At 33.2% G+C, this 27,968-nt stretch overlaps 3 protein-coding genes across 3 annotated transcripts in view; 1 reads left to right on the forward strand and 2 right to left on the reverse strand.

The window, feature by feature from the left end:
• Positions 1–27,968, forward strand: part of LOC143542550 (putative methyltransferase PMT24) — a 266,804-nt gene that overhangs the window by 164,257 nt on the left and 74,579 nt on the right. The gene's annotated exons all lie outside the window — the stretch shown is intronic.
• Positions 11,670–17,480, reverse strand: LOC143542547 (uncharacterized). The gene is made up of 2 exons (XM_077035110.1): positions 17,183–17,480; positions 11,670–12,006 (listed from the first exon to the last, which is right to left on the reverse strand). Exons 1-2 carry the CDS (start codon positions 17,457–17,459, stop codon positions 11,759–11,761), a joined length of 525 nt encoding a protein of 174 aa, XP_076891225.1. The 5' UTR covers positions 17,460–17,480; the 3' UTR covers positions 11,670–11,758.
• LOC143542546 (F-box protein SKP2A-like) lies at positions 20,458–23,582 on the reverse strand. The gene is made up of 4 exons (XM_077035109.1): positions 23,371–23,582; positions 21,937–22,288; positions 21,721–21,862; positions 20,458–20,939 (listed from the first exon to the last, which is right to left on the reverse strand). The coding sequence occupies exons 1-4, from the start codon at positions 23,580–23,582 to the stop codon at positions 20,581–20,583; spliced, it is 1,065 nt and encodes a 354-aa protein (XP_076891224.1). The 3' UTR covers positions 20,458–20,580.

Consider the following 27,968-nt stretch of genomic DNA (forward strand, 5'->3'; position numbering starts at 1 on the left):
TAAATGAAAGTTATGTGTTTTTAATCTTCCAAGCAAAGAACCCTAACAACGAAAGCAAAGAATGGCTTCGGTCTTCCAAACTAAACCCTAAACCCTAAACCCAAAAAAAAAAAAAAAAAAAAAAAAAAAAAACCGGTTAATAAAAAAACCGGTTCTAACCGGTTTCTAAACCGGTCCTAACCGGTTAGACCGGTTAGGGTTTTGACATACAAAAACCGGTTATTAACCGGTCCGGTTATTAACCGAACCGGTTTTTTTCCGGACCAAAAAAAACCGGTTCGGTTAATAACCGAACCGGTTTTTTAAAAAAAACCGATTTGTGCACCTCTACTTCTTGGTGCCCCCCACCTACCAAAGGCTATAGTCCAATGTCATGGTAACCCATCCCTTAAAGGGAATCTTTAAAGGGAACGTGTTTTGGACCTAGACGTACAAATCTTATTGTAAAAAAATTATCCCGATTTCATCCCAAATATATCCAGATGTTATCATTATTTCTTTGCAAATATAAGTAATGCAATTATTCATACCTTCCCAGACCTAATTCAGTTTGAACGCCGCTCAAATTACACAAATTAATCATAATCTTAAATTACAAATGTATAATTCCTAGTTTTGTTTTGGAAATTGTAGACCTTACAAAGTGAGGGCCTAAAGCCCTAGCTTCATTTCGTTGTCTTAGGTGTGAAGGGGGCAAGTGTTGGGCAAAAAACAGGTGTGTTGAATTAACTTCTTAATCCAATCAAAACCTTTCAACTCATCAATCTTTTTAATTATTTTTATAAGTGAAACTCTAGTGAAACCATTGTTCGGGCTTCTTGACTTTTTAGCGAAATCGTTGCGGATGCACTAACCCCTAACATAACTTGATTAACTTTAGGTTTGGACCCAGATTCGTCCGTAACTATAACAACAGCCTCAACAAAATGTTCTCCCTCTTGTCTTTGTAAAATTGTATTATGTTAGAGGTTTCAGCAACCACAAAACTAAAGCCTAAAGGGAAATAAGATCAAACACCAATTGAAATGTACTACTAGGCCTTTCCACCTTGCGACACACTGGAACCCGATTCTTGGTCTCTAGGATCCATCATACTGATAAAGATTTGTAGTGCTTGTCTATCATATATAGTGTTTGTGTGCTGACGATCTAGTCGAAGTTGACTTTACTAACCATGCGAAGTTTAAATGTGACGAAAATGGGGATGGTAGGCTTGTTGATAATAACTACTAACCAATTAAACCAGTTATTCAATTTACCCAAAGATTATCTTTTCAGGTTATGTGTGTGGAAAATCAAAATTGGCTATAACAGATAAACCCGAATAAAATTGTGCTAATCTAGTCTTACAAGCTTTTTATAGGTGTGAAAAATTAAAATCATATATAGGTGAGGTTTTCCAAGCTTCAATCTCAAACGTTTTTCTTCGACACAAAACGAAAACGACGAACACTTTTTTTTCACTCAAACCAATTCCATAGAAAAATGTGCATTAACCATTCTATTTCATAATGCATTTTTCTTTTCCGGAATTGATTAACAAGCATCATTTCACCATTATTCTATTCTTCGTTCGCTCGACTTTATAAGGTGTTTTATGATTTTTGGTTCATGTCGTTTTTGTGGGTTGAGAAAACAAGATATCGGTCGGGATAATGCCGATAAGGTTAGTTTTCTTCACCTCAACCTGCAAGCATGCAAATAAATGGCTGTTTTTATCTATTTAATTCTCTTATCTGTTACTGCTTATTGTTAATCTTAATCATCACTTCATTTTCCACTAACGGTTCTTGTTGATCTCAACCTGCAAGCATGCAAATAAAAGGCTCTTGCTGAACCAACACAGATGGTATGTATCTTGCTATCTTTTTTATATGGTTGCCTACTTGCCTCCTTACCTTTTAAAATGTTTTTGGTAATAATGACAAAATAATATAATCGTATGGTTATCTATATGAAGTTACGATCGATCATATAGATAAGCGCGTCTCATCTCCTTTGCAAGGGTCTTAATGCTTTCATAATTCTAATGCCATGATCACTTATTCCTTCACCAGATTAACATCAAGCATTTGCTATGTGCAGTTATTAATTTTTGCAAAAGTTTTGTTTTATGTCAAGCTAACAATTTCTAAAGTTGTATTTGTTTCAGACTCGTCATATGCATATATACTAGCCAGGAGACTTCTGTAATCTTTCTTTCCTAGCTAATTTATGTTTAATATATGATTTGTTGTGAGCTCATACAATCATCAAGTACCGTAGCCATTGCCAACAGCTCAAAACACACGTTGCTTCTGTTTAGTGTCTTAAAATGACATGTTGGTTGTGTTGAAATCATTACATATGTGAGTTTGAGAGGGATTAAACCATTTTCTTTAGTTGAGTTTGAGTCAAAAGAGGTAAAGTCGTTAACGTAACACTTGCGTGGTGTTAAAGAGCATGAATGTATACCCTGTAACATATATTAAACAAGTTGAGCTTTTATCTTAAACATATACTATTTTTGTTTAGAATGCAAAATAATAATAATAATAATAAATAAATAAAACAAAATAAAAAAACATAGCTTTGCTATTATAACATTAACTTCCCGTCCACCGGGTGAGTATAAAACTAGTTACAAACAGAATAAAAGGAGCTGAGAATTGAGCATAAAAATGTGTAGTTGCCAAGTCTTACATATGGCATGGACGGAATAAGTGGCAAAATTTGGACACCGTTTCGTGAAAGGAGCGTGGAGACGCCGGGTTCCTATGAAGTTTCGTCCATGGACAATTTCTATATTAATATTTTTATATTTAAATTTGAAAAATAATATTTAAAAAGTTCTTTTTAAATAAAACCACGAAAACATAAGATTGTACATTTGTACCTCCAAAACATTTGGGCCCTGTTCGGGCTCCCACAGTCCCACCCAGAACACTATAATGGGCCTGATAAAACGGAAATATCAACGAATATTGGGTAACAAAGGTGCGCAAAAAACCCGAATCTGGAACCGGACCCAAAAAAAAATCCAGAACCGGTTTTTGTTATACCCGGGTTTTTAATACCCGAACCCGTACCTGACCCTACCCGCAGGGTACGGATAGGGTATGCATTTCAGCACCAATACCCATACCCGGAACCGGGCCCGATTTATATCCGGTAATACCAGAAAACCGGAACCGGTTCCATACCCGGAACCCGGTTTTTCCAATACCTGAAATTGGGTTTTTCAAATGCCCGACATATACCCGAAATTACCCGAAAAATACCTGAAAAATACCCGAAAATACCCCTAAAAATTGTAACCCTCTTAAAAAAATCCAATCTATACATGAAAAAAACCCTAAAAACCCCCCCAAAATAAGGTTTTTCAATACCTAGAAATAGGGTATTCAAATACCCGGTTTTAGAATACCCGGTTCTATATCCGACCTGAACATGATGCATAGGGTATGGTTTCTAGAGACAATACCTGGACCCGAACCCTACCTGGGTATTACCAATACCCGATTTTTCAATACCCGGTCATACCCGAACCCGGTTCCATACCCGAACCCGGGTATTTGAAAACCCGATTTGTGCACCTCTATCGGGTAAGGCTTGTCTTCATTTTCTTTTTCTTCTCTTTTTGTGTAAAACAATTTCAGATTCCTTATTAATAGTTATTATAATTCTAGCTTAAAATAATAAATTTATGCTATGATATGTTATTTTATCGGATTAATTCTAATTTCATCCATTATGGCCATCTCATATAAAAAATCATAAATCCATTACTAGCAGTAACCCAAAAGGCTACATTACAGTGATGAATACTAGGGTTTTGTTAGGGTGGTATTTGGGTTAGACTATAGTGAGACGGGTCAAAGAAAACAAAAATAATAACTCTTGTACATAACTTAATATGATCGTCAGTTTATACCTGGAGCACTCACAATGGAGACTGCGCCCCTTCCTCGTACCCAAATTATAAATAAAGTATAAGATTTTGTTCAATATCACTTGTATATTGGAGTCTCCATTTCTATACATCACACACCAAATTATATGGATAAGTAAAGTAGCAAATATTTGGGAGTTCATTATTCATCCACTATATGAAATTTTAATGTGGTTATGAGCGGAAAGGATATTATTTAACTAATTATGAATATATATATATATATATATATATATATATAAAAAGAGAGAATCAAATATTTGAAATTTTTTAAAAGTAAACAAGCTTTATGGATAAATGTGTATTTTAATTAAATTGTGCTTTTAAAGCATTCATAATGAAGTTCTACTCGTTCACTATACTCAAATTATTGGGAAATGCAAGATTTTTTTTATGGGGCAATTTCTTATTCTTAAGAAAAACTAAAGTAATACTTCATTATTTGGGGTTACTATCCCTCCCACATATTGTATTTAAGAGTGAAAAAATGTACTAATTAATTGATTATGAAATCTGAGAAATCAGATATTAGGTGTTTTAAAAAGATAAATAGAATTATAGAATAAATGTGTATATTAGTATGACGACGACAAAAACGAAGACGATGACGATCACAATGATGATGGCTTTTTTCTTTGTGCTGTAGTTTTCTAACTGATATTTTATAGTAAGAGGTGATTCTTAGCTTGGGCCAGATCGGGCCTTGGCCCCTCAGCTTTTTCACTCTGTAATGTAATATTTCTGAAAAAAAGACTTAATTGCAGTTTTGATTCTTGTGGTGAAGCCCAAAATGCAGCTTTCAATCCCGTGGTGGTTTTTTCGCAGTTATGGTCCTTGTGGTGATGTTTTTTTTTCGTGCAATTGGAACTCTCTGTTAGTCCCAAAATTTGTAAATCGTTTGAAAAGACGCTAATACTAAATACCCTAGCAATTTGCAACCCTGCGATCTGTTAACTTATGCAACTTGGACCCTGTTTCAATTTAACTATTCCCTCTAAATCTAACAACTAACATTTGACTTTTCAGGACTGACCTTGTTTGACCCATTGATATTCAATTAAACAAGTTGACTTACAATTTAAGCTGTTTTTTACTAAAATTAACATGAACAAAACTAATCTTGATTATCTAAATGGTTAAATACCTAAGCAATGTAAACAAATTGTTTGACATTTCTAAGTTAAACTATTAATTTGTACAAGATTAAGCGAGTTAACTTTCAATTGCATATACAAATGCATTCATACATATACAGATGCACACACACATATAATACATTGTTTGACTTTCCTAAGTCAAACTGTGCTTTTATACAAATACATATATATAGACAGATAGAGGCATACACATAGTTACAAAAAGACATATATGCATACACACAGATCCACACATATATGCACATACATAGATACATACACATATGCAAACATACATATTATAGACATGCGCGCGCACACACACACATTGTAAAAAGACAATGTTTTTACATTGTAAAAAGACAATGTTTTCTAGAAATTGTAAGAATAATTATGGGCCATTAGATTAGGGGATCCAAGGGTTGAGATTTAAAATTACCAAAAACCGACATAGTTTTCTAGAATTACTCTTTCACCATTATAACCGACATAGTTTCCTAGAATTATTCTTTTACCATAGGTTTTAATGCCAATGTCAAAATATATTGGTTCTTACCATTCCTAGGAAACTTTTTATTTTTATTTGAACCCTTTTCTATATATATATATAAGGGAGGGTTATACTAAAAAGAAGTAGTTTTCTAGGAAGACTAAGAATAAATTATAGCCATTGGATCATGTTAATCAATGGTTGAGATTTAAAATTATCAAAAACCGACATAGTTTTCTAGAATTACTCTTTCACCATTATAACCGACATAGTTTCTTAGAATTATTCTTTCACCATAGGATATATTGTCACATGTCAAAAATCTATTGGTTCTTACCATTCCTAGAAAACTCCTTATTCTTATTTGAAACCTTTTCTATATATATATATAGATATATATATATATATATATATATATATGATTGTTTGTGTGTGTGCATATGTGAATAGACAATAATGCCCCCTGCATGCATACCATTGCTTATTAAACTCTTACATTGACTATTTAACTAGCAAGTATGTTGCTATTCTACTAGTTAATGTTGCACAAACATAAACAAAAAAAACACACACACACAAAGACAAACAGACACACACACGGGCACAACACATAGTCCTTAAACATGAAGATTGACATTGCCAAAACACATTAGTAGCCTTAAACATATTTTAGGTAATTACGTTGCCAAAACACAATAGTAGCCTTAAAACACATTAGTAGGTGATTATCGTTAACATAAGTAAACAGGCATTACACATTAGTAGTAGACCTAATTACTTAATACCAAAATACTAGTATAAAGATAGCATAGTTTAGGGAATTACTTAACACCAAAAGACTAATATAAAGACCTAATTACTACTTTAGCTGATCATTTCCATCGAAGTTGAACTTGATCCAGAAGATCCTGTTCGGCTAGGTCTTCGTCAACACCACCATCCACCATCCACAGGCTGAAGTGGGTCCATGAAAGCTTGACCAACACCACGGCTACAATGGAAACACCTGAACTTGATTAGTAATAGAAGTTGATCGGCCAATTTCATATATTTCCAAAATGAAACGTTATTCGTACATGAGAATAGGGTGGTGTCAGTGAAAATGTTAATGAACTATGCCATTGACGAAAACAGAGTTTAGTAATCGAAGGGGAGGACCGGAAAAGTTTGACTGGGACGGACAGCAAGGTTAAGGTTGCAAATTGTGAAGGGGAGGGGGTTATATGGACCGGTTGTGGGGGTTCGACGCGAAATGGCGTTTTTGCCCCTAGAATAAACGAAGTTAACGACCGTTAACTAACATCTGGTTCCAATTGGTTCCAATTGCCCAAAAAACCACATGGGGACCATAACTGCGAAAAAACCATCACGGAGTTAAAAGTTGCGTTTTGAGCTTTACCACAAGGATCAAAACTACAATTAAGTCAAAAAACATTATATGCATTGAGTTTAGCCTATCCAGATTATTTGTTTAGGATCCATTATTTATAATAGTTATTTTAAGTTCTTAGCCATTGATATATCATGATCAAGGGTTAATGTTACTTCAAACTCCTCGCATAAAATATCCGTTTCGTATTTGATTCACTATCTATCTGTATATTAAATTGATTTTGCTTTTTAGAACCAACTTTCCAAAAGCGGTCCCCAAAGAAAGCAACACACTGCAATGGGGCTCCATTATGAAAATGACCATACCGTGGGTTGGGTTGGATTGGAACATGCTTTATTAGGGTAACCGGTAAATGGTAGGGGAAAGTTAAAACCATTTAGTCGGTTGGAATATGATATCCACTAATTTAAATCTTTTCCTTTAACGTCATTTCTTGTCTTTATTTTCTATTATGACACGTTATACTATTCAAAGTTATATAACTAAACATGCAAAAGATTATATCATTTATCATCAAAATTATTGTTTTTGAAGCTAATTATTTTTTTAACGGATTTAGTGCAACGATCCCTTTGGTTGGGAGTGCTTGCTGAGTTGCTGATCACATATGTGTTGGATGATTTGCAATGTGTTATGTTAACCAAGGCCCGGGTTGGGACCCAATTGATTAAAAAGGTTGAAGTGAGACTGCTTCTCCCCACATATAATTCGGTACATGCATCGCCTTTAGAATACTCTGCACCATCCCCATTAAAGTTCGGTTTCGCCTTTCTACCATGCCATTTTGTTGTGGCGTGTACGGGGCGGTTAAATGCCGAATAATTCCATTTTCATCGCAGAACCGATTGAAATCACGTGAAGTGAATTCTCCTCCCCTGTCGGTTCGAAGAGTTTTCATTGGTAAACCCGCCTCCGTCTTAATTAGGGCTTTAAACCTCTTAAAACTTTCAAATGCTTCACCCTTTTCTTTCAATAAAAACATCCACATATATCGTGAGTAATCGTCTATAACAACAAAGACATACCTATTACCCGAGATAGTGGATGGGGTTATTGGACCGCACAAATCACCATGAACTAACTCCAAAGGTTGGGATGCTCTAAAAGAGGATGTGGCCGGAAACGAACGCCTCGTTTGTTTACCCACCAAACACGATTCACACAACTGATTTTCGTGTTCAACATGAGGTAAACCTCGTACAAGATCCTTCTTAGCCATCACTTTTATTAACTCGAAATTGATGTGCCCAAGCCTTGCATGCCAACGCCATGCATCATCTTGGATCTTTGAGTGCAAACACACGGGAGCTCCAATCTTCATTCGTATTTTATAGAGTCGGTTTGCGGATATTGTGACCTTCATGAGTAACCTCTCGTTCTCATCGTACATGATCAAAAGATCGTGCTTCATCTGGATGTCGCATCCGGACTCCGTTGCTTGACCGAGACTTATTATATTATTTTTTAACTCCGGAATATAATAAATCTCTGTTAGCAAGTCTTGGTCACCCAATTTTCCTTGGAAAAGAATTGAGCATTTTCCCTTGATTTGAACAAATGACCCATCTCCGAACCTAACCCTCCCGGTTATGTTCTCGTTTAATTCTAAAAAATATGACTGGTTTCCTGTCATATGATTACTTGCCCCATTATCCAAATACCACACATCATCTTCGACCCGCTCGGTCTCATATTTCTTTGGTATTAGGTGTTGTTCATTTAAGAACACAACTTGATGCATATACGCCGCATCATCAAAATTTTCACGGGCTTCGGTTTTGTTTGCTTCTTGACCCTTTTGAACTCGGTCCGGGCAACCGGATGCAAAGTGACCAAATTGTTCACATTGGTAACATACAATCTTTGATCTATCTTTCTTCATCTTTATTTTCCCTCGATTTGATGACCCTTGTTCGGTACTAGGGGTTCGGTCTTGGCCATTAAATCGGCCTCGACCGCGACCTCGACCTCCTCGTCCCCTATTAGATTCAAAACTTCTTTGACTTGATGAATCATATTTACCGAATAAAAGTTTACCTTGGTCACCCCCTTGAATTTCTTCTTCTCGGATTCGCTCCTCATAGGCTCGGAGTCAGCCTACAACATCTTCGAATCCCGTTTTATTGAGATCCAACACTTGCTCAAGCGAAGCAACCATCTGAATATATTTCGATCTGGGGAGACCTTTGAAAAACTTCTTTACCAACCTTGCTTCATCTATAACTTTGCTGAGAGCCGCGGATTTCGAGGCAATGCTCGATAACTTGCTCACAAAGTTGTCTATGGAATCTGATTCGTTCATTTTCATATTGTCAAATTCCATTGACAAGGTTTGGAGACGTGCTTCTCTAACCCGTTCGGCACCTAAGTGTCGGGTTTTAACCGAATCCCACATGGCTTTAACAGTTTCTTGATCTCCAATTTGCATGATCAAGGTTTCGGATATGGATTGAAACAAAAAGGCCATAGCCATGTCATTTTTGTCTTCATCGGAGACACCTGAGTTGATGGTGTCCCAAACTTTGTGAACTCTTAGGACTACTTTCATCCTCATGGCCCACACGGTATAGTTCGTTGTAGTTAACATTGGATAATGAACGGAAGACGGCCCGTTCTCTTTCCCCTTTGGCGGCGGCGGTGGAGTCGTGTCACCCATGGCTACTCAAACCCAACTTGTTTGAACAAAGCAGCAATTGAATGAACTATCCAATCGACAATGACAATAACTTCTTCGGTAAATCAAACCAACTTGTTCGATCAACCACGACAACAACTTCTTCGGGAGATCAAACCAACTTGTTCGATCGAAACAGCTTCTTTGTTGGCCGTTAATTATCGCGTTCTTGAACCGGGCTCTGATACCAATTCAAGAATGATAAACGATAATTAACGAACAACTTAGAAATAACCGACTTATATTATAACCAGAAAATATAGCTCAAAAACTGATTACAATATCTTTGGTGGTGATTGTTGTGTTTGTTGTTGTGTTGTGATGTTGTGTCTAACACTAACTTTGTACATGTATTTATACTAGTAACCCAATTTGGTCACCAAGCATAATATGTGTCCACCACTTAACTTGGCCACCAAGGTGAACTTGGGCAACAAGGTGAACTTGGCCACCAAGCAAATGTAAGAATGTTTCATAACACCCCTTAGACTTTAACCGACTTGTTAAAACCTCTTAGGCCCGGTTCACCGACCTGTGACCCGGAATAGAAATTAATCCAACAAAAGCAACTTAACCTTCTTTAGTAGTTGGCTCTCTTTTGTAGTAAGTTGCTCATTAATGACAACTTATTCTTTAATCTTCATCAGCACCAAGTTACTGATCTTTACCATGCAATATCATTTTGGTTAGCTTCCTATTTTATTTTAATTATCTAATTTAGCATGTGGTCAAAATCATGGGAGATAATGGGGGTGGCCATGATTCCAAATAGTCATAGCTTTAGGAGTCAAGTGGTACTTAGCGGGTAAGTAATTATGTTCGTGTTCTTGTATGTACTCCTTGAAAAGAAATCCTGTTTCCATTAATGATTATGAATGAAATTATAAAATTGATCTGAATTCTCTCTATAGTTCTAGTTTGGCTTCTCTCTAGATTTCTTAGCCAACTATAAAACCTGAAACCACATTAGTTACCATCGATAGTAAATAGTAAATTAGTCATATAAGCAAATTGCCATAGGTAGCAACTCAGAATTGACAAATAGTTGATCTTTGACCTCACTAGCGGTAACTTAACTTACTATCAATAATACTGATCAACAAGAACTTACTATTAATAAAAAAAAGTTACTGTTCTTTAGCACTAAATTGCGTTAACAAGAAGATAGGCTTTCAACAATTAATGACCTCTAATAGAAAGCTAAAGGATTTGATAAACATTTTCCACAAAGATAATTACTTGCATTAGGATTTTCTAATATATGCTCTAAGGATAAATGTAAGAAACATTTATTATATGGAATATCCTTATTAAAACTATCATTTCACACTAATTACACTAATATTGTAATAACTACCATAGTTAATATTATATTATTTCTTTCTAGATCTTCCTTCCATTCATTACTATTAATTATTTTTTATACTTCCTTCTAAAATTACTCTTTCATCATCATTTTTTTTAATTATCTCTATAATTACTTTTTTTCTATTCTAATCTCTCACCATTTTTCTATTCATCAAGTTTCATCACCCACATAATTTGTTTAACGGACAAGCCCCCTTCTTTTATTAGAAATATATGTTTCTCATCTTTCATATTTGAATATTCTTTATATATAGATGAATAGAAAAATGATGGGAAATTAAAAGTGAAGAAAAAGTAATTTTAAAAGAAATTAAAAAAATAATTAGTAGTAATTAATGGAAGGAAGATCTAAAAATGATAATAAATATTAACTATGGTAGTTATTACAAGATTAATGTAATTAATGTGAAATGGTAGTTTTAATAATAATATTCCACATAAAAAAAATGTTTCGTGCATGTTCCCTTAGGGCATATATTAGCAAATCTCATTTACATTCACCAATAATAATGTTTACAAGGGGAGAAATCAGGAAACAAAAATATGTATCGTGTGCGACGAATAAACAATATACCCATCTAAATCTTGATTATAACATAAACACCATGTTGATTTCACAAAGTGTCCATTAAAATATTTTCACAATAGCTGCCATGGCAAATAAACACCAGAACGATAAATCAATAAGCAAATAGCCGGAACATGAATATTTCAATGATTTGACAAAATACATATTTATAACATACGTTTAAGATAAGATGAATCTTTAATCGTTGGTTGTCTTTCTTCTTGCGAGGTTTCGTATCCATCTACTGCCTTTGACCATCTTTCCACTTCCTATGTTTCTATTTGATTTTTTCGATGTAATGAGTTGAAAAACGTGACCAATCCGCTTTCGCCACCTCATGGAGGACCATTGTGGTTTGGCGTGTTCGACTATACTCTTGGAATCTTTGCCTTTCTCCCAAGCACCTAGAGTGTTGTCATCATCAAACCTTATCGAAATGAACGAATCTGCAAATAACCCACAAGGTTTAGATACTATATCCTCAAGCAATATTTTAGCTTTTTAACGATAAATGTTTGTAAAAAAACAAATACAACACACAAAGGTCATAAGTTTAACCCACTTACAACATAAGAAAATGAATAAGTTTATTGTTTGAGAAATCTCATATATAGTTAAAAGAAAATGTGTAAATCTTGAATTTGAAAAAAAAAAACCATGAGAATGGTTATTTTTGATGTTCAACACTTTATAGTCATGTCACTATAAATTTACATCTATAATCACACGATACGTGACAAGACTACAAGAACCATGAGTCACATGAGGTAAAATGAAAAAAAAAAAAAAAAGAAAGAAAAAACTCGAATATGAGTCTTATCCAAATATCATTTATATTTTACATGTTTTCAAATACTATATTCAAAGGACAACTCTATTACGTGTGTTAATAATGTAACTATGCGAGCAACTACTAGTGCGTCTCATGACCATATATGTGAATTTGTTTTAACAATAAGTTATATGCTATATATAAACATACAAAGAAAATAAATAAATAATAACCACTTTCATCATTTTATTGATATCTACCAAATATAACTAGCCTTTTCGATTTGTATTAGGCTAGTTGATAAAATATAATTGAACTCAATCTTATTATTTAAAATATACATGTTGAGATGTACATTTATGTATTTATCTTCTAGTACAAACTCAGCCGATCAACTTATGAAATGTATAAAAAACGTGTATATAGAAAGTGTTGTCATAAATATTTTTTTATTTAATAGACGTGATTTGTTTAATAAGATGCAGAGGATAATAACTAATAAGACATGAAACCCCCATACCCATACCACCTTGAAGACAAAAGCTCAAAACATTGATCTCTAAGTCTAGATCTAGCCCCACCTTGCTTCCACCACCAACACCTACCGGCAACCAGTCCCCACCTCGGTCCTCTTTTGCCCCACAACCCATACTTCATGTGGATCCTTTTCACTTGATCGAAACAACCTTATCTTTCTCATATGGCAATGTTTGGTAACTTCGTTGACTTAGGTGTAAGAAAGTCTCTCTCTTGTTAAGATACTTAAGATTGGTCTGATAAACTAACTTAGTTTGGACTCTATTCATAAATGAGTTCAAGCACAAGTTTGAATAGGCACGCTAGTCTAAACGAGCATCCTTAGTATCATAAAAGACTAACCAAAATAATAAATATATTTCGCGAAATTGCATATATGTAGAGCTTGCGAAATGAACAAGTAATTGAGTTTAGAAATAAAAAAATAAATAGAAATTAAAATGATGGTTGATGAGTTGTATAGATATCAAAAGTTTGAAAATTGGAAGTGGTTGCTTGAATAATAGAAAAAATAAAAGAGAACAACCATGTGATGTCAAATTAAATAATAGTAACCCCACATCACCCACCTTCTTGCATGGTTTACCTCTTAACTTTTTTTCCATTTCAGCAAAAGAAATTCTAAAACAACAAAAAAGATGGTAGGAATTATTATTTTTCTTAAGCACCTAGAAATATAATATATATATTAGTTTATTCTGAAACCATACAAGTTTTTATATCTTCGTATATTTATGCATCTACATGCATGAACGTTTTTTTGATCCAAAACCATATAAATTGAAATTTATTAATTTTGTATTTCAAATTGCATCAACAAGAATTATATACGCACCATGATAAGAGTGTATATAACTTGATAGAGTGAGCCTACCAATCGCTACCAGTACCAGCGACGTTATTTAGGTATATATATATGAGCGAAGAATGAAGACATTAGCCGTATAGGTTCCTCAAAAAGCCATCAATATACGAGTAATTAACAAAGTAATTACTTAACTCATGCACACGTCAAATATTCTTGTAGGATCATGCTATATACACATTCTCAACGCAACATGTACTTGATAATATATTTTATTTTCTGTATACATCAAAAAGATTTATGAATACAAAGCTTATATGGATTCTTATGTTATGTAATTATTTTAATAGCATTAACTCCCCTATAATTTCTTAGGATGGAATAAAATATATAATAAGTATACGGTTTTGAAAAGAACAATTTTATGATTAAAAATTAGTTTAAAAATAAAAATCAATTTTTGTAACAATAAATAGTAAGGGCATGGAGATATTCCTGGATGAGCATCTTTCGAGTCTGTGACTTTAATTGCTGGTCGAAAACAGTTAATGTTTGAAAATAACTATCTTCGCTATGCGTCCCCACATGAAGGAATGTGTATATCAAATGACAGATGTGTTTGTCTAATAAGTTAAGTAACGATAAAATCATTTACCAGCTAAGCAGTTAATACAGAAAAATATCAGATATCGGTCAAGGGCCGATATCTGAAATATCAGTTATCGTAGTGAGATATCGGTAATTTTAATATCATGTAAAATTCATATAAATAGCAATTTAACATTAATAATTCAACATAATCTTTTACCATTAACAAATTAACCTTTTGTAAATTGCAAAACACTAACAATTGTAGCAAATAAGAATTGATTGAGGCTTGAAATATTAACAATGAACACTAAAAGTTGATAATTAAGACTTAAAACACCGATATCGTGAATATCAGTGATATATCGGTCAAATATTAGTTCAATATTGGTCAATATAGCTGATATTATCGGTAACGATATTCTGACCGATATTTTTGACTGATATTTCGCCAAGGGACTGATAACTGACATATCACTGATATATCGGCGATATCGACTGCATAGTTTACCAGTAGCTATGATACTAAAGACGGAGGATTCAAATCATGCAAGTACATGTAAAGGTGGTTTATATAAGTATGTAGGGTACATTAGTTTGTCATCCAAAGAAAAAAAAAATTAATGGGTTAGCACTAAATATAAATATTAAACTACATATATCTTTAAACCCTTAAAGTTTAGGATGGCTGAGTCAGGACGCATAAAGATTATAGTCGTAATATTTATGTATGAATGTGACGAAAGTTCTTATTATCATTGAGATCAACGGGACCTCTTTGGTCCCCTCTCTACCTCTCTATTATTTAAAATGATAAATCAAATAAAAGACAATGCATAAATAAATAGTTCTTATTTTTTTAAAGTAAGATAATACAATTTTAATGATTTAAAACATAGCAATATATTATCATGAAATTCCAAATTAGTCATGATCGAGGCAATCATTTCCTTTGTATGAAATTTATAAATATTGTCTCGTAATCATCGAATGGGACTACGAGATTTACAAGATAGGAAACTTGGATCTTACTAAATCCATCGTAATCCCTTCCCAACACAAAAAAGTAGAATAAAATAAGAATAATTTATTTTTTTTATTCTAACAATAAGTTATTAATTCATATTTGTGATGTGTTGTTTGACGTATGTCGATTCATTAAATAATAAAATAGATACAAATTTATATATGCAATAGTTATGAAAAAAAACGTATTATTGGGGATTAAATTCAGGACCTTTGGATGTTTAAAAGACTTTGTCTTCGCCACTGAGCAAATGATATTAAAATACACAGGCCACATTTGAGCACTTGATAATTAAACTAGGTATGAATAAGTTTTAAGTTGTTAAATCATTTATGTAATTGTCATGTAAAATTCACAAACTAAAAAATTATTACGTTTTTTAGTTGAATAGTTTATGTAATAACATAGAAACAATTTTTTAGCTTGTGAATATAAGTTGTTGTCATGACAGTTACATAGTTCGTTACATCACTAGATTATCATGTATCATTCATTCCAACTATTTTTAATAGTTAACTGTTATTGTTAATATTATTATTATTAAGTTATCGAAATATAGAATGAATATCGTTAGATCACTAAATAATCATGCATCATACGTACCAACTATTTTTAATAGTTAACGATTGTTGTTAATATTATTATTAAGTTATCGTAATATAGAATGAATAGTACGTCTGATCGTCGTGAACCACCACCACCAACCACCCCGGCCATTGTCAATCCACCTATCTCTCTATCAAACACCAACTAGATAGCCTCATCTTCAAACACATCATCCACACATAGGAGTTATCTTTTCAATAAATACTATACACTATACAGTCACACGAAAACAACCACCAATCCATCAACGAAACAAACACCGGCAGCTTCAAAATCGTATCGAAAAAATTCCAAACGTTCCTATTCTTCTAGTTAATCCTAACTCATATAAACCTAAACAATATGACAAATCCTAAATCTATAATCATACCAAAATATCAAACCCTAACCTATATTTCTAAGCAAAAATTAACTTGTGTGTGATTCATCAAGAGAAGGTTAGTGGTGATTAGGGGTGTTCACGGTCAGGTTTGAACGGTTTTTGGGTTAAACCGTGACCAAACCGTTAGTACCGGTTTTTGGAAATTGAAAACCGAAACCGAACCGTCAACAATCAAAACCGAACCAAACTGAACCGTTACTAACGGTTTGGTCCGGTTCGGTTTCACGGTTTTAAGTTTTAAACTTGTTATGTCTTTATAATAAAAACCCACAAAAGATAAAATAAAATATTATCCAAAATGCATAGAACAATTTTGTTATAAGAGCATACTACCCATTTATAATTATATGAATCTCATCATTCAAATAAAAGAAATAAAGTATAAAAACAACTATCTCTTGAAATAAATTAAAAACACAAGTCTTAAATTTATAACTACAGATTGTGGTCTGCTACTACACTTTGAAGCTAAAAATAGATTTAGCCTATATTCATATTAATTAATCGAATCAAATATTAAATATAGATAACTAAATATATGCATTATAAAATATATAACAAAAACTAAAATATATTATCCAATCTTATGGTCCGATCCGGTTTTTTGTATAAACTGTAAACCAAACCGTTCATTACTGTTTGAAAATTTTCAAACCAACCGCCCGAAAGTAAAAAACAAAAACCAACCGCGAAACCAAACCGACGACCGGTTTGGGCGGTTTCACGGTTTAAAACCGAACCGTGAACACCCAAGTGGTGATTGACTCCTATGAGAATTTAAAATAATACATAGAATGAAAAGTTATAAATTTAATGTTATCTTTCATTAAACTATGTATAAAAGTAATCAATGATTAGTTTTGTATTTTAATAGAATGCAAAAAATAATAATGTAACACACATACCGTCTTGACTGGCTGATGCATCATCATCATCTTTAGGTTTAAGTTTGTGTTTCTTGGTCTTTCGATGAATCAAATAATCGATGGCGAACATCTTCGGTACCACCATGCATGGTTTTGAGGATTTGCAGGTGCTACTCGTGTAGAGACGAAGACCTCCACGGCATCGTTTTGCCGCAACTACAACAAGCCTCTCATATAAACATAAGGGACACACCCCTACATAGATTTCATCTGGATGGAAGTAGCAGTAGTAACACCGTTGATCATCTTTCTCCATATTCCTTACAATATTTCAAGAACACACACACTCACAGCATACTCACTAGGTAATTAATTATGTAAAGGTTTTTGATCAATCTCTTAAATAATCTATCTTTATATAAAAAGAAAAGTGGCTGGAAAGGTGTAATCAATATGGGGAAAAGCGACATATGCTTGTCCCAAATTTTGTAAAGATATCATGTGTTACTTTTTAACTTACAAGCCAAGTTTAAATAATGTACATCATGCTTTGTTATTTTTATTTTTACTCCTGGTCATATATGTGGAAACTATGCTTACTAGGAAATTGTATTCTTTTTTTTTTCTTCTAAAGATAAAGTAAGAAAATTATTATAATTAGGCTACTTGTGGTGGGGTGTTAAACATAGATTAAAGCTTATTATCATGTTTAAGCCCTATCATTTTCTTGTTAAAGTATTTGGGCTCTACAATTTCCTTTTTAAAACATCATTACCATTTCCTTGTTTAATGTCTTAACGCCCTGGCACGGTGTTAAAGCCTCATTATCACGCCATATCACTTTCGCCGGCCCTGTTGAAGCCCACTTGCTGGTTGAAGCCCCCACAACTAGTAGCCTTATGCCCTTATGATCAAGAGATCTCAAGAGTTAGAAACTACCTTGTGATTATTGAAAAACGAGATTCTTGAGAGTTAGTTATAGCCATACTTTTGTTAATAAATTTGAAAGATAGAAGTTAGAAGGCTATAGAAAGAGGGGATTTTTATTTTCAAGAAGAGATTAAGGATAAATAGATGCTTGCTATAATTAAGAAGACAAATCAAGTTTTGTTCACGTGAGACATGATTAATAACTAATAAGTAATAATTATAACACAATTTAAAATTCCAATTAAACAGTCAAGAAATTCACTATTATAATCAAGAAAAATATAACTTAAAAAAACCACAAGTATAATAGCTCTCCTATGACCTATCAAACCTTAAATTTGATTATGATATATATATTGTCAACCCGATTTTGGCTAATTACAAATTACTACACAACCCTCATTACCCCATAATGGGCCAACCACCCAAGTCCTTAGGTTACACGAGTTGGGCCAAGGCTCATTTGTAAATTACGCCCAGTCCTTCATTCGCCTCCTTATTTCTGAGTGGGATTTCGGATGATCTTCACTCTTCAATGCCGATCAGGCATTCAAGCCCCTCGTCTCCTTATACTTGATTTGTGCCAACGATTTAGTGAAGATATCGGCCATTTGTTCCTCTCTTTAACACAACCCAAAACATGACTCGGAAAAGAAAAAAAAAGGTTTAGATCAGCTGGCACAACTCATTAAAAAGTGGGTTGACATGTTAACCTGTTTAAGAGTTTTTTAAACGGATTAATATGTTGATTTTAGATATGAAAAGTGTTAAAATTTAAAGTTTAGGTATATTATTTTTGAATTTTTCATACAACAATTAACTTTTAAAATTAAATTGATTTTCTCCTTTGAACCTTTTTATTTACTCTTCATTTCCTACAATATTTTGTTTTATTTCTAACTATTCATCCTCCAATTAATCCATTCACATCCCTAATCTCGAGCTAAATCTATAAACCCAAGTTTGTTACGAGTGTCTGTCGTGAGTCAATATAAAATAATTTACTATGCTTTTAAATTTTAAGGCTAATCTTATGGGAACTTGAACAAAGTTTTTATTAGTGCCACACTAACCCTTCAGGTCAACCAAAAGGAACTCATGTGCATATCACGTTGACCATCAATTCGTCAATCCAAACTAATATTTTGGCAATGAGTATTAGAAAGATTAAGCACTTGAATCAAAGTTAATGGTTGCATTGAATTGTAGAGCCCTAGCTAAAGCGAGTCAATAATCAGTTTATGGGTAAAAAAGAAAGTCTGACTATGATATTTGACAAACATCTCTTAATTGCTAAACGATTTTGTCGTCGGTTTGTTCTATAACCTTATTTCTGGTCCACAAACTTATCGTACGCATACAAAATGGTATCTATAAGTAACAAGTCTTTGTTTGCTCTTAGTAATGTTTGTCTTGATTCTGGTTTGTCTAGGGTTAATATCGTCGGCTTGCCACTGTCAAACAAGCACTAGTTCTTTATCAGTACAGAATTGGATATTGAATGAATCATATTATCAACCACCCAATCCCCAATATTAGTTCATTCGGTTTAAACAAGATTTCGACCTTGCTTGAATAACATTAGCATATTAACCCTAAAAAATGACATTAGCAGTGAATAACATAACTTGCCTTCAATTCAATGTATATAACTGTGAATATTATTATTTCACTATCACAGTACTCTCTATCTAGTGGGATTAATATTATTACATCCAATGATCCAAACAATTTGTTAGGCTTTATGGGCTACAAAACAATTTGGTCATCGGGCTGAAACAAACGAACTACAAAGGCTAGAAGCATATAGTCACCAAAAGCACTTAACACCATCATTTTTTTTATTATTATTTTATTAAAAAACGGTTTTTTTGGGATTATTAACCGGTTAATGGTTAACCAATTTGTGCACCTCTACTTAACACCACCATTTTGATTAATCATATTAACGACTATCAACCACTAAGAAAATCATTTAAATATCATAAAGCAAAACCACAATCTCAATCCGTGCCATTGATTAGTGGATCATCGAACTCAATTGTATTCTAATTACAATAGGTAAACCTAGGAAAAATGGGGATTTGATTTTTGTACTACATCGGGTTAACCAAAACTACCAAAAACACATCTAATTTCCGAACCGATTTAAGAGACTTTGGGTTCGGATTTTATAGTTTTGTCGGGTTTGGGTTATACAGGTCTACTAGTTTTATTGGGTTCGGGTTAAAAAGGATGACTCAAGCCACCACCACCATTGCTCTGTGAAAGTCTAAATTTCGAACAAAGCCATTAAAGGCCGATTGTTAACCCGGCTTGTTCAACACTCATACAAAGCTATTCAAGCTTTATGTCAAATAAAAAAGTAAAGGGGATGAAGTGGCAAAAGTTATATTATTCATAAAACTGTATATAAAAGTTTGTCACATTTAAAAGTCCCAACATCCACAATTCTTCAAGTAAACCAACTATACACACATGATTGACCGCCACCACTTAACCACCCATCAGACCTGTGCGATGGCTCGATGCGACTGAAAAGCGCATGCGCAGCGGACCGAGGTCAGATTCAAGCAGCCACTTATAATCAGAGAATGCCTACCAGGACACGTATGAAGTGCAGGAAACGAGTCACAGAGGGCTTGAACCGCAGGTGGTGTTAGAGCCGTGCATTGGCTGATATTAAGGTTCATGAGGCCTTCTTCCTCGTACCTGGTTTTAACCGATTCCCATAATACTTCATGTTTGTTTTTCACTCGGCTGTGAGCCAACGCATACATTGCCCGATCCGTGATGTTTTGACAGTAGTATAGACCGAGAGACCGAAGATGTAAGCAATTGTTTGCCAAAGCTATCACACTCTCATCTGCAAGATTCAATATATAAATATAATCACTTCTCAAAACCAATATTATTAGATTAAAATCACCAGTCATGGGTTGGTTTTGGGTTCAAACTAAACAAAAACAAAAACAAAAACAAATATAGAAAAAAATAATAATAACTGAAACCCTTCGGTTTGGGTTCAAACCGAATTTTCAATATTTGAGTTTTTGAAAACCACTTGGTTTCTTTATCCGATTTGGGTTCAGTTTTAATATTTGGGCCTAAAATTTTTGCGCCGGTAAAGAGAAAAAGAAATGGCCCAAAATAATAAATTTGTGCCTAAACTTTGGGCTTAAATCTTTTTGTTAACTAATGATTAATTGATTTTTATGCATCTAGGCCAAAATAACTAGTTATACTATCAATTAATTTTTTCTTAAAAAATACCTAACATTCAACATTAAAAATTAAAATTTACAATCCAAAAACTCAGTTTGTGGTTTGTTTTTAACTACATGCATAAACGAAACCATGCCGAAAATTCAGTTTTTTCAAAACATAAAACCAAACCGTCGGTTTTTGTTTAGGTATGGTTACTTCAGTTTAGGTATTTCTGTTTTTTTCATATATACAATTTCCAACACCAAAATTTTATCTATGCATTTCTTTTATTTATCTTTTTGTTAGATTGCAAATCATAGAAAGCATGAAAGGCGAAAAACAAGAATGGTATTAGAAATGTAGAACAATGCATCATACAAAAGTTGAATTAAAGAAAGTCAGCTCTGACTTGAAAAGTCAAGTATATGACAACAAGTTACCTGTTATAAAGACGCATCCACACAAGTCAATAGCATGAAGATTAGGACACCCATAAGCTAAACTCATCACTCCAACATCACCAACTCCTTCACACCAACCGAGATTTATCGACTCAAGTTGTCGGCAGTTATATCCAATAGCCTGCAACCACAACCCAAACACGGATTATAAGCCCGACCCGGCATGTCAAGTGCTATTTGTAATACTATATATACCTTGAGGGCCTTATCGGTTGCAGCTTTCACACATCCACACAGGTTCAAAACCTTAAAGTTTCTACAGTAACTACTAAGAAACTCGAGAGCGTCGTCGGTAAAAGCTGAGCAGCCACTGATGTTGAGTTTGGAAAGATTTGGGCAGCCCCGGGCCAAAGCATGAAGGGACCGGTCACTAAGTTTAAAGCTTTTGCTGAGGTCAAGATCTTCTAAATCATGACAGTTGTTAGCAATGGTTTCGACTGCATTGTCATCGAGCAGCGGTTTGTCTTTTTGCCGAAGGTTTATGACCCTTAGTTTTGTGAATTTTGGAGCGAGAGAGAGTACGAGGTTGTTCATGTTGTTTGTGCACCTATGGATATAAAATGAACGTTACTTGTACTATTACGACTGAAAATTACTTGTTTGGACCCGGACCCATTTCACTTGTTATCTGACCCGTTTAATTAATCCGTTTCAGAAAAGACAGATCAATGGATATATAGGGTCCTAGCGCAGCGCGATCCAACCCGTTTTGTACTAAGTCTAAAAATTACTTGTTTTGACCCAAACCCATTTCAACTTATCATCTTACCCGTCTAACTAACCCGTTTCATTAGAGAATTATCAATGAATATAAAGGGTCCTGGCACGGCCCAACCCATATTGGCCCGAACCCGTTTTGACTTGTTATCTGGCCTGTGTAGTTAACCCATTTCATAAAAGATAAGTCAATGTATATACAGCAGGGTTCTAAAACAGCCTAACCCATATTGACCCAAACCCATTTAGGCTTATCATCTGACCCATTTCAAAAAAGATACATTAAAGGTATACAGGGTCCTAGTTCAGCCCAAGTGGTTACACATTGATTTAATTTATCCTTTTTATGAAACCCTGCACCCAAACATTATGAAACCCTGCACCCAAACACTCGTAGCTGGTGCTGAAAACCAAAAGCAAAGTCGAAACGTACAGTAATTTAAAAAAAAAAACATACCAAAGCAAAGTCGAAACGTACAGTAATTTAAAAAAAAACATTTTCTAAACCAACCGTTTGACCCTAATGCCTTCTAACCTGAACAAAAATAACCCTTTTCTGAATTGACTCGTTCCGACCCGAACCCGTTTTGACCTGTGGCCCAAACCAACGAAGCCAACCTGTTTTCCAGTCCTAAGTCCAACCCATACTGTACTACTATATCTAAAAGAACTAGTTATTTTGACCTGAACCCGCTTTGACCCACCCGTTTCAAAAGCCACAAATCAATGGAAATCATAGACTAGATTATGCATCACAAAAGGCATACCCATGAACATAGAATCAACCGATGGTTACAATATTGAATCGATATTCAAGAAAATTCAAAGGAAAAATCTTGAAGATCATATGCAGAAGTCATCAAAGAAACAAACTTTAAACTAGAAACATATAAAAAAGATAAAGAAGAATACCAAGGGAGTGAGATATGAGTAAGCCCCAAGCAAATAGCATCTCTCCATCCACTACAAACACCAGAAGCAACGATGACCGTCCGATCATCCAGCAAGCAGACGATCCTCATCAGAAGCTCCATGGGAATGTCCTTCCAGTCTGTAATAACCCTACTCCCACCTCCACACACCATCAGTTTCTTGAAACAAACGTTCAGCTCATCCCCTGGCATCCTATCATACAAAAAAACAAAACCCAAGTCAGAACAAGTATAATATAACAGATGAAAGAAAGTTAGAGTTTGATGGTAGATGAAGTTGAGTGCAAATTGAATAACCTGGTAACAGAGAACGTGACGATACTTGAAATTACACGATTAGGGGGAATTAAATAAACTAATTCCTCTAATTAACAACTGGGTTTTCTAATTCTTCACGGAATTGAAGTCTTAGCTAAGAAGGGTGGTTGTTTCTCGAATGAAACTTAGAGGTCTTTTGAGCTTCGGATGATCAAGAGATTAAATTATTATTATCATTGAATTGAAGTGATAATAGAATTGAATAGAAGAAAGTTTGAAGGTCAATCACATGATGGTTATCGAGCAGAGGGGAAGCGTGACGGAATGAAAGAAACGGGCGACACGTACGAGGCCACGTGTAACGACCTACGGCGGTGTCTCTCTGACACCCACTCGATGCTAGCCATGTATTTTTTTTCATATAAATCCGTCTAAACACGAATTTGATTGGTACCGGACTACCAGTTAAATTATATTTGTCACGTTATCGGAATTAAACGTATATTTTGTAAATTTAAACTGTTTGAATAACGTTGTTTTGTCGTTTCAACTTGGTTGTTGTTTTGTATGTTTGACTTATTTTCATTTTATGTGTTTTATGTTACGATCTAATTTTTGCAAGTTAGCATGTGTGCATGGTTCAATGGTTTAACGTCTATTTTTTATATAGCAATCCAGTCATAACGAATCCAAAACCTTATATGAAAATAACAAAAACAAGTAAGTTAGTGTGAAAAACGAAACTATAGAAATGTCGTTAAAAAAATTAACCCGACATTGAGAAAGCGTATTGAAAAAAAAAGCAAGGCATACGTATTAACGTCGAAAAACATTACTTAATTAATATAATATATCACGAGTTTTTATAACATGCGCGTTGTGTCGGGTTTGTGATATGAAAAAATAAACCTGTGAACATCTGAAAGTCTTTACGCAATTCAAAACACCAATGAAATGAAACGATCGCGTTCACTTAAATAGTTATAGTAGAAAAACATAAAAAAAGTTGAAATGCTAAAAAAGCGTTATTGAAGCATATTGGAATTAATAATCATAATAATAATAATAATAATAATAATAATAATAATAGAATTTCAGCCCCGTACATTGCAATCGGGTCGTCAAATTTAGTAGACATCTAATCTAAGCAATCTAATTTAATCTTACGATACTATTAAACGAAGACATGTTATCCACCTAGCATTCAATTATTATTGTAGACTGTTATGAATTTGATAAATGTTTATATTTGAAAGTCATATCAATTTCATTTATTATTATTATTATATATACAATTTTGAGAGGATTTTGGCTTTCAAAGTAATACATCTTGCTTCACATGTTGTACCACCTTTTAGCTCTCTTTGACACCCATGTTTTTAATATTTTTTCATTTTATCTGGAGAGAACTTCGATTTTGGTTCATGTGGTTTTTAAAAATTATCAATTTTGGTTCAATAGTTTATTTTGAATTTTTATGGTACAATAATTTCAATTAACTATTAGTTTTAGTCCAACCTATTAACGTCATCCACCAACCGTTAGTTAATACAATTTTGAGGGGCTTTTTTGTATTTTTCACAAACTTTTTTGGTTTTATAACTAAATATAAGTTTTGTACTTTTTGTTATTTTTTAGTATTAACGTCATCCACCAACCGTTAGTTAATACAATTTTGAGGGGTTTTTTTGTATTTTTCACAAACTTTTTTGGTTTTATAACTAAATATAAGTTTTGTACTTTTTGTTATTTTTTAGTATTATGGTTTCTTATATTTGTTTATATCTAAATATATACACATTTTTTATTTTTTTAAAAAAATATTTTTGTCAAAACTGACGCTTTTATGCAAGTGTATATTTATTTATAATTAAACACCTTTATTTTTTTAACCTTTTATGTCGATTTTAAAAACATTGTATTTAGTTTTATTTTGAAGTGCGATTTTAAGTTAAATTATGTACCATTATTAAATACAAACCAAGAAGTCATTCCTATTTTGATGGGCTGGTAAGGTGATTAAGATACGAAATATAAAGTACAAAAATTTAGTAGTTTGAAAAAATATACAAACCAATAATTAAAATTAATAAAAAGATATTCAGCAACCCTTCGTCAACTGAAAAGTTACAAAAAAATATAAGATCAATATGTGCTCTTTTTACTACCGAGAAATAAAAACAGAATAATTACTTTTTTTTAATTATTTATAGTTAATAGAAGTGCAGAATTAAAATGAAAGTTAAAAATAAATATTCTAATTTTTAAAGCCTAGATACTGTTACGGCTATAAAAAGTAAAAATAAAAGTATTCAAATATAAATAAATAAATAAATATGCAGTTGCATAAAAGCTCCGGATTAAAAAAAAATATTTTAACAATAAAAAAGTATATATTTATATATAAACAAATATAATAAACCATAACGGTTATAAAATTACAATAAGTATAAAACTTATATTTAGTAGAAAAAAATAATCATATGATTTAAAAGTTTGTAAAAAAAAAAAAAACTTCCTCAAAGTTGTATTAACTAACGGTTGGTGGATGACATTAGTGTGTTGGATCAAAACTGAAAGTTAATTGACACTATTGTACCATAAAAGACTAAAATAAACTATTAGACAAAATTGGTAACTTTAAGAAACCATAGAGACCAAAATCGAAATCTAATTTTATTTTTTACTTTTGACCCCTGTACTTTTTTTAGTTTACAAATATGTCACAATTTTTTTTTAGTTTCACCCCCTCAATATTTTTCCACTTTCAACTTTGGTCTCCTACATACTTATCATCTTTTACAATTTTTTTGTTAACATTTCAGTTAACGAGCTAACACGCTGCAACAGGCGTGTGCAGTTCAACGTTTGTATGCCTATTTTTTCCCTCTGCAAAACGTGTGGGTACCACAACTAGTTATATAATATTTGCAAGTTTTGTATGTATCATGAGTTGTACATTGTGCATTAGGTTTTTTTTTTAAAAATTTCCTTTTTTACCTTTTTACCTATACTTTTCATATTTTATCTTTAGTCCCTATACATTTCATTTTTTACAAGTTTGTAACAAAGTATGTTTCATTTTTAACCCAAGCACTTTTCTACTTTCAACTTTGTTCTCCAATACTTCTCATCTTTTACAAAATTTTCATTTAACGTTTTAGTCTAAATTTTGCAAGTTAACACGATGCAGCACACATGTGCTGTTCAATGTTCTTATGATATCTTTCCCGTTCAAATTTTCGGTCTTAAGTCAACTTCGTTGTTTATTTCTGTGTCTTATGTCTCGGTCTATTTTTCATGTGTTAACACATCACAACAGACGGCCGTGATTGAACGTTTTTACGTCTACTTTTTGTTCGGTTTAACAATCCCGTCACAAAGCACGAGCCCAATGCCCCCATCAACACACGGGTTCAACAAATGTTTCAAGTTACTTTTTTCAATGGTTTTATACCCCCATTGCAACACGGTGGGGCTTAATACTAGTTAAAGTTAAACTGTAACTTATTTCTTATTTTACATATTATTAGTAGTATTAAAGTTAACTTGTAACTTATCTCTTAATTTACATAGTTTATTTTATTGCTTTATAGTTTTGTCAACTCTTGTTCATTATATAACTTGCATTTCAACTTAGTGGAGGTTCGTTGGAGGTTCGACTTGCTCACACTTGCACCAGGGAAATAAGATGCTTGCATTTCATGCATACCATATTTACTAGTTTTTATGACCTGAAATTTATAAAAGTAATCCATTGATTTGGAACTAAAGATCTTAAATATTGATCTAAAACTTATTCTAACATTTCTTCTTCCTCTTTCAGTCTATATTTTCAATTTCTTCCTCCATGTTCACTCAGTCTATATTTTCAATTTCTTCCTCCATGCTCACTCGTCAAATAACAAGGTACTCTTTCTCATGTTATTATATTCGAGCATCAGCTTGATTTTAGTATTTTGAGTTGTTTTTTGATAACACATAATCTTCGTGTTATGTAAAAGTTATTTTGATTCCACCTTTAGCCGATGTTAATAACTTCTTCCGTTTTCAACCTCCATATAGCAAGGTACTTATTATCATGTTATACTATTTTATCACCAGATTCATCTTGGTATGCATGTTCTTTGTATTGTTTCACATGTATTGTTTATGTTGTGTAAAAGGAAATTTGCATTAATATTTACTGTTAATTACACAGCTACAATCATAAAACCTTTTACTGTTAATTGCATAGCTGTTAAACCTTAATGTTTCTCAACTCTACATATATGACACTGAAAACGAAATTTCAAATCGACAAATTATTTTTGGGTATGA

The sequence above is a fragment of the Bidens hawaiensis genome, unplaced genomic scaffold (assembly GCF_021521415.1).
Source record: "Bidens hawaiensis isolate Kalapana, Puna unplaced genomic scaffold, B.hawaiensis_p1.1 tig00012897_1, whole genome shotgun sequence".
NCBI lineage: Eukaryota > Viridiplantae > Streptophyta > Magnoliopsida > Asterales > Asteraceae > Bidens > Bidens hawaiensis.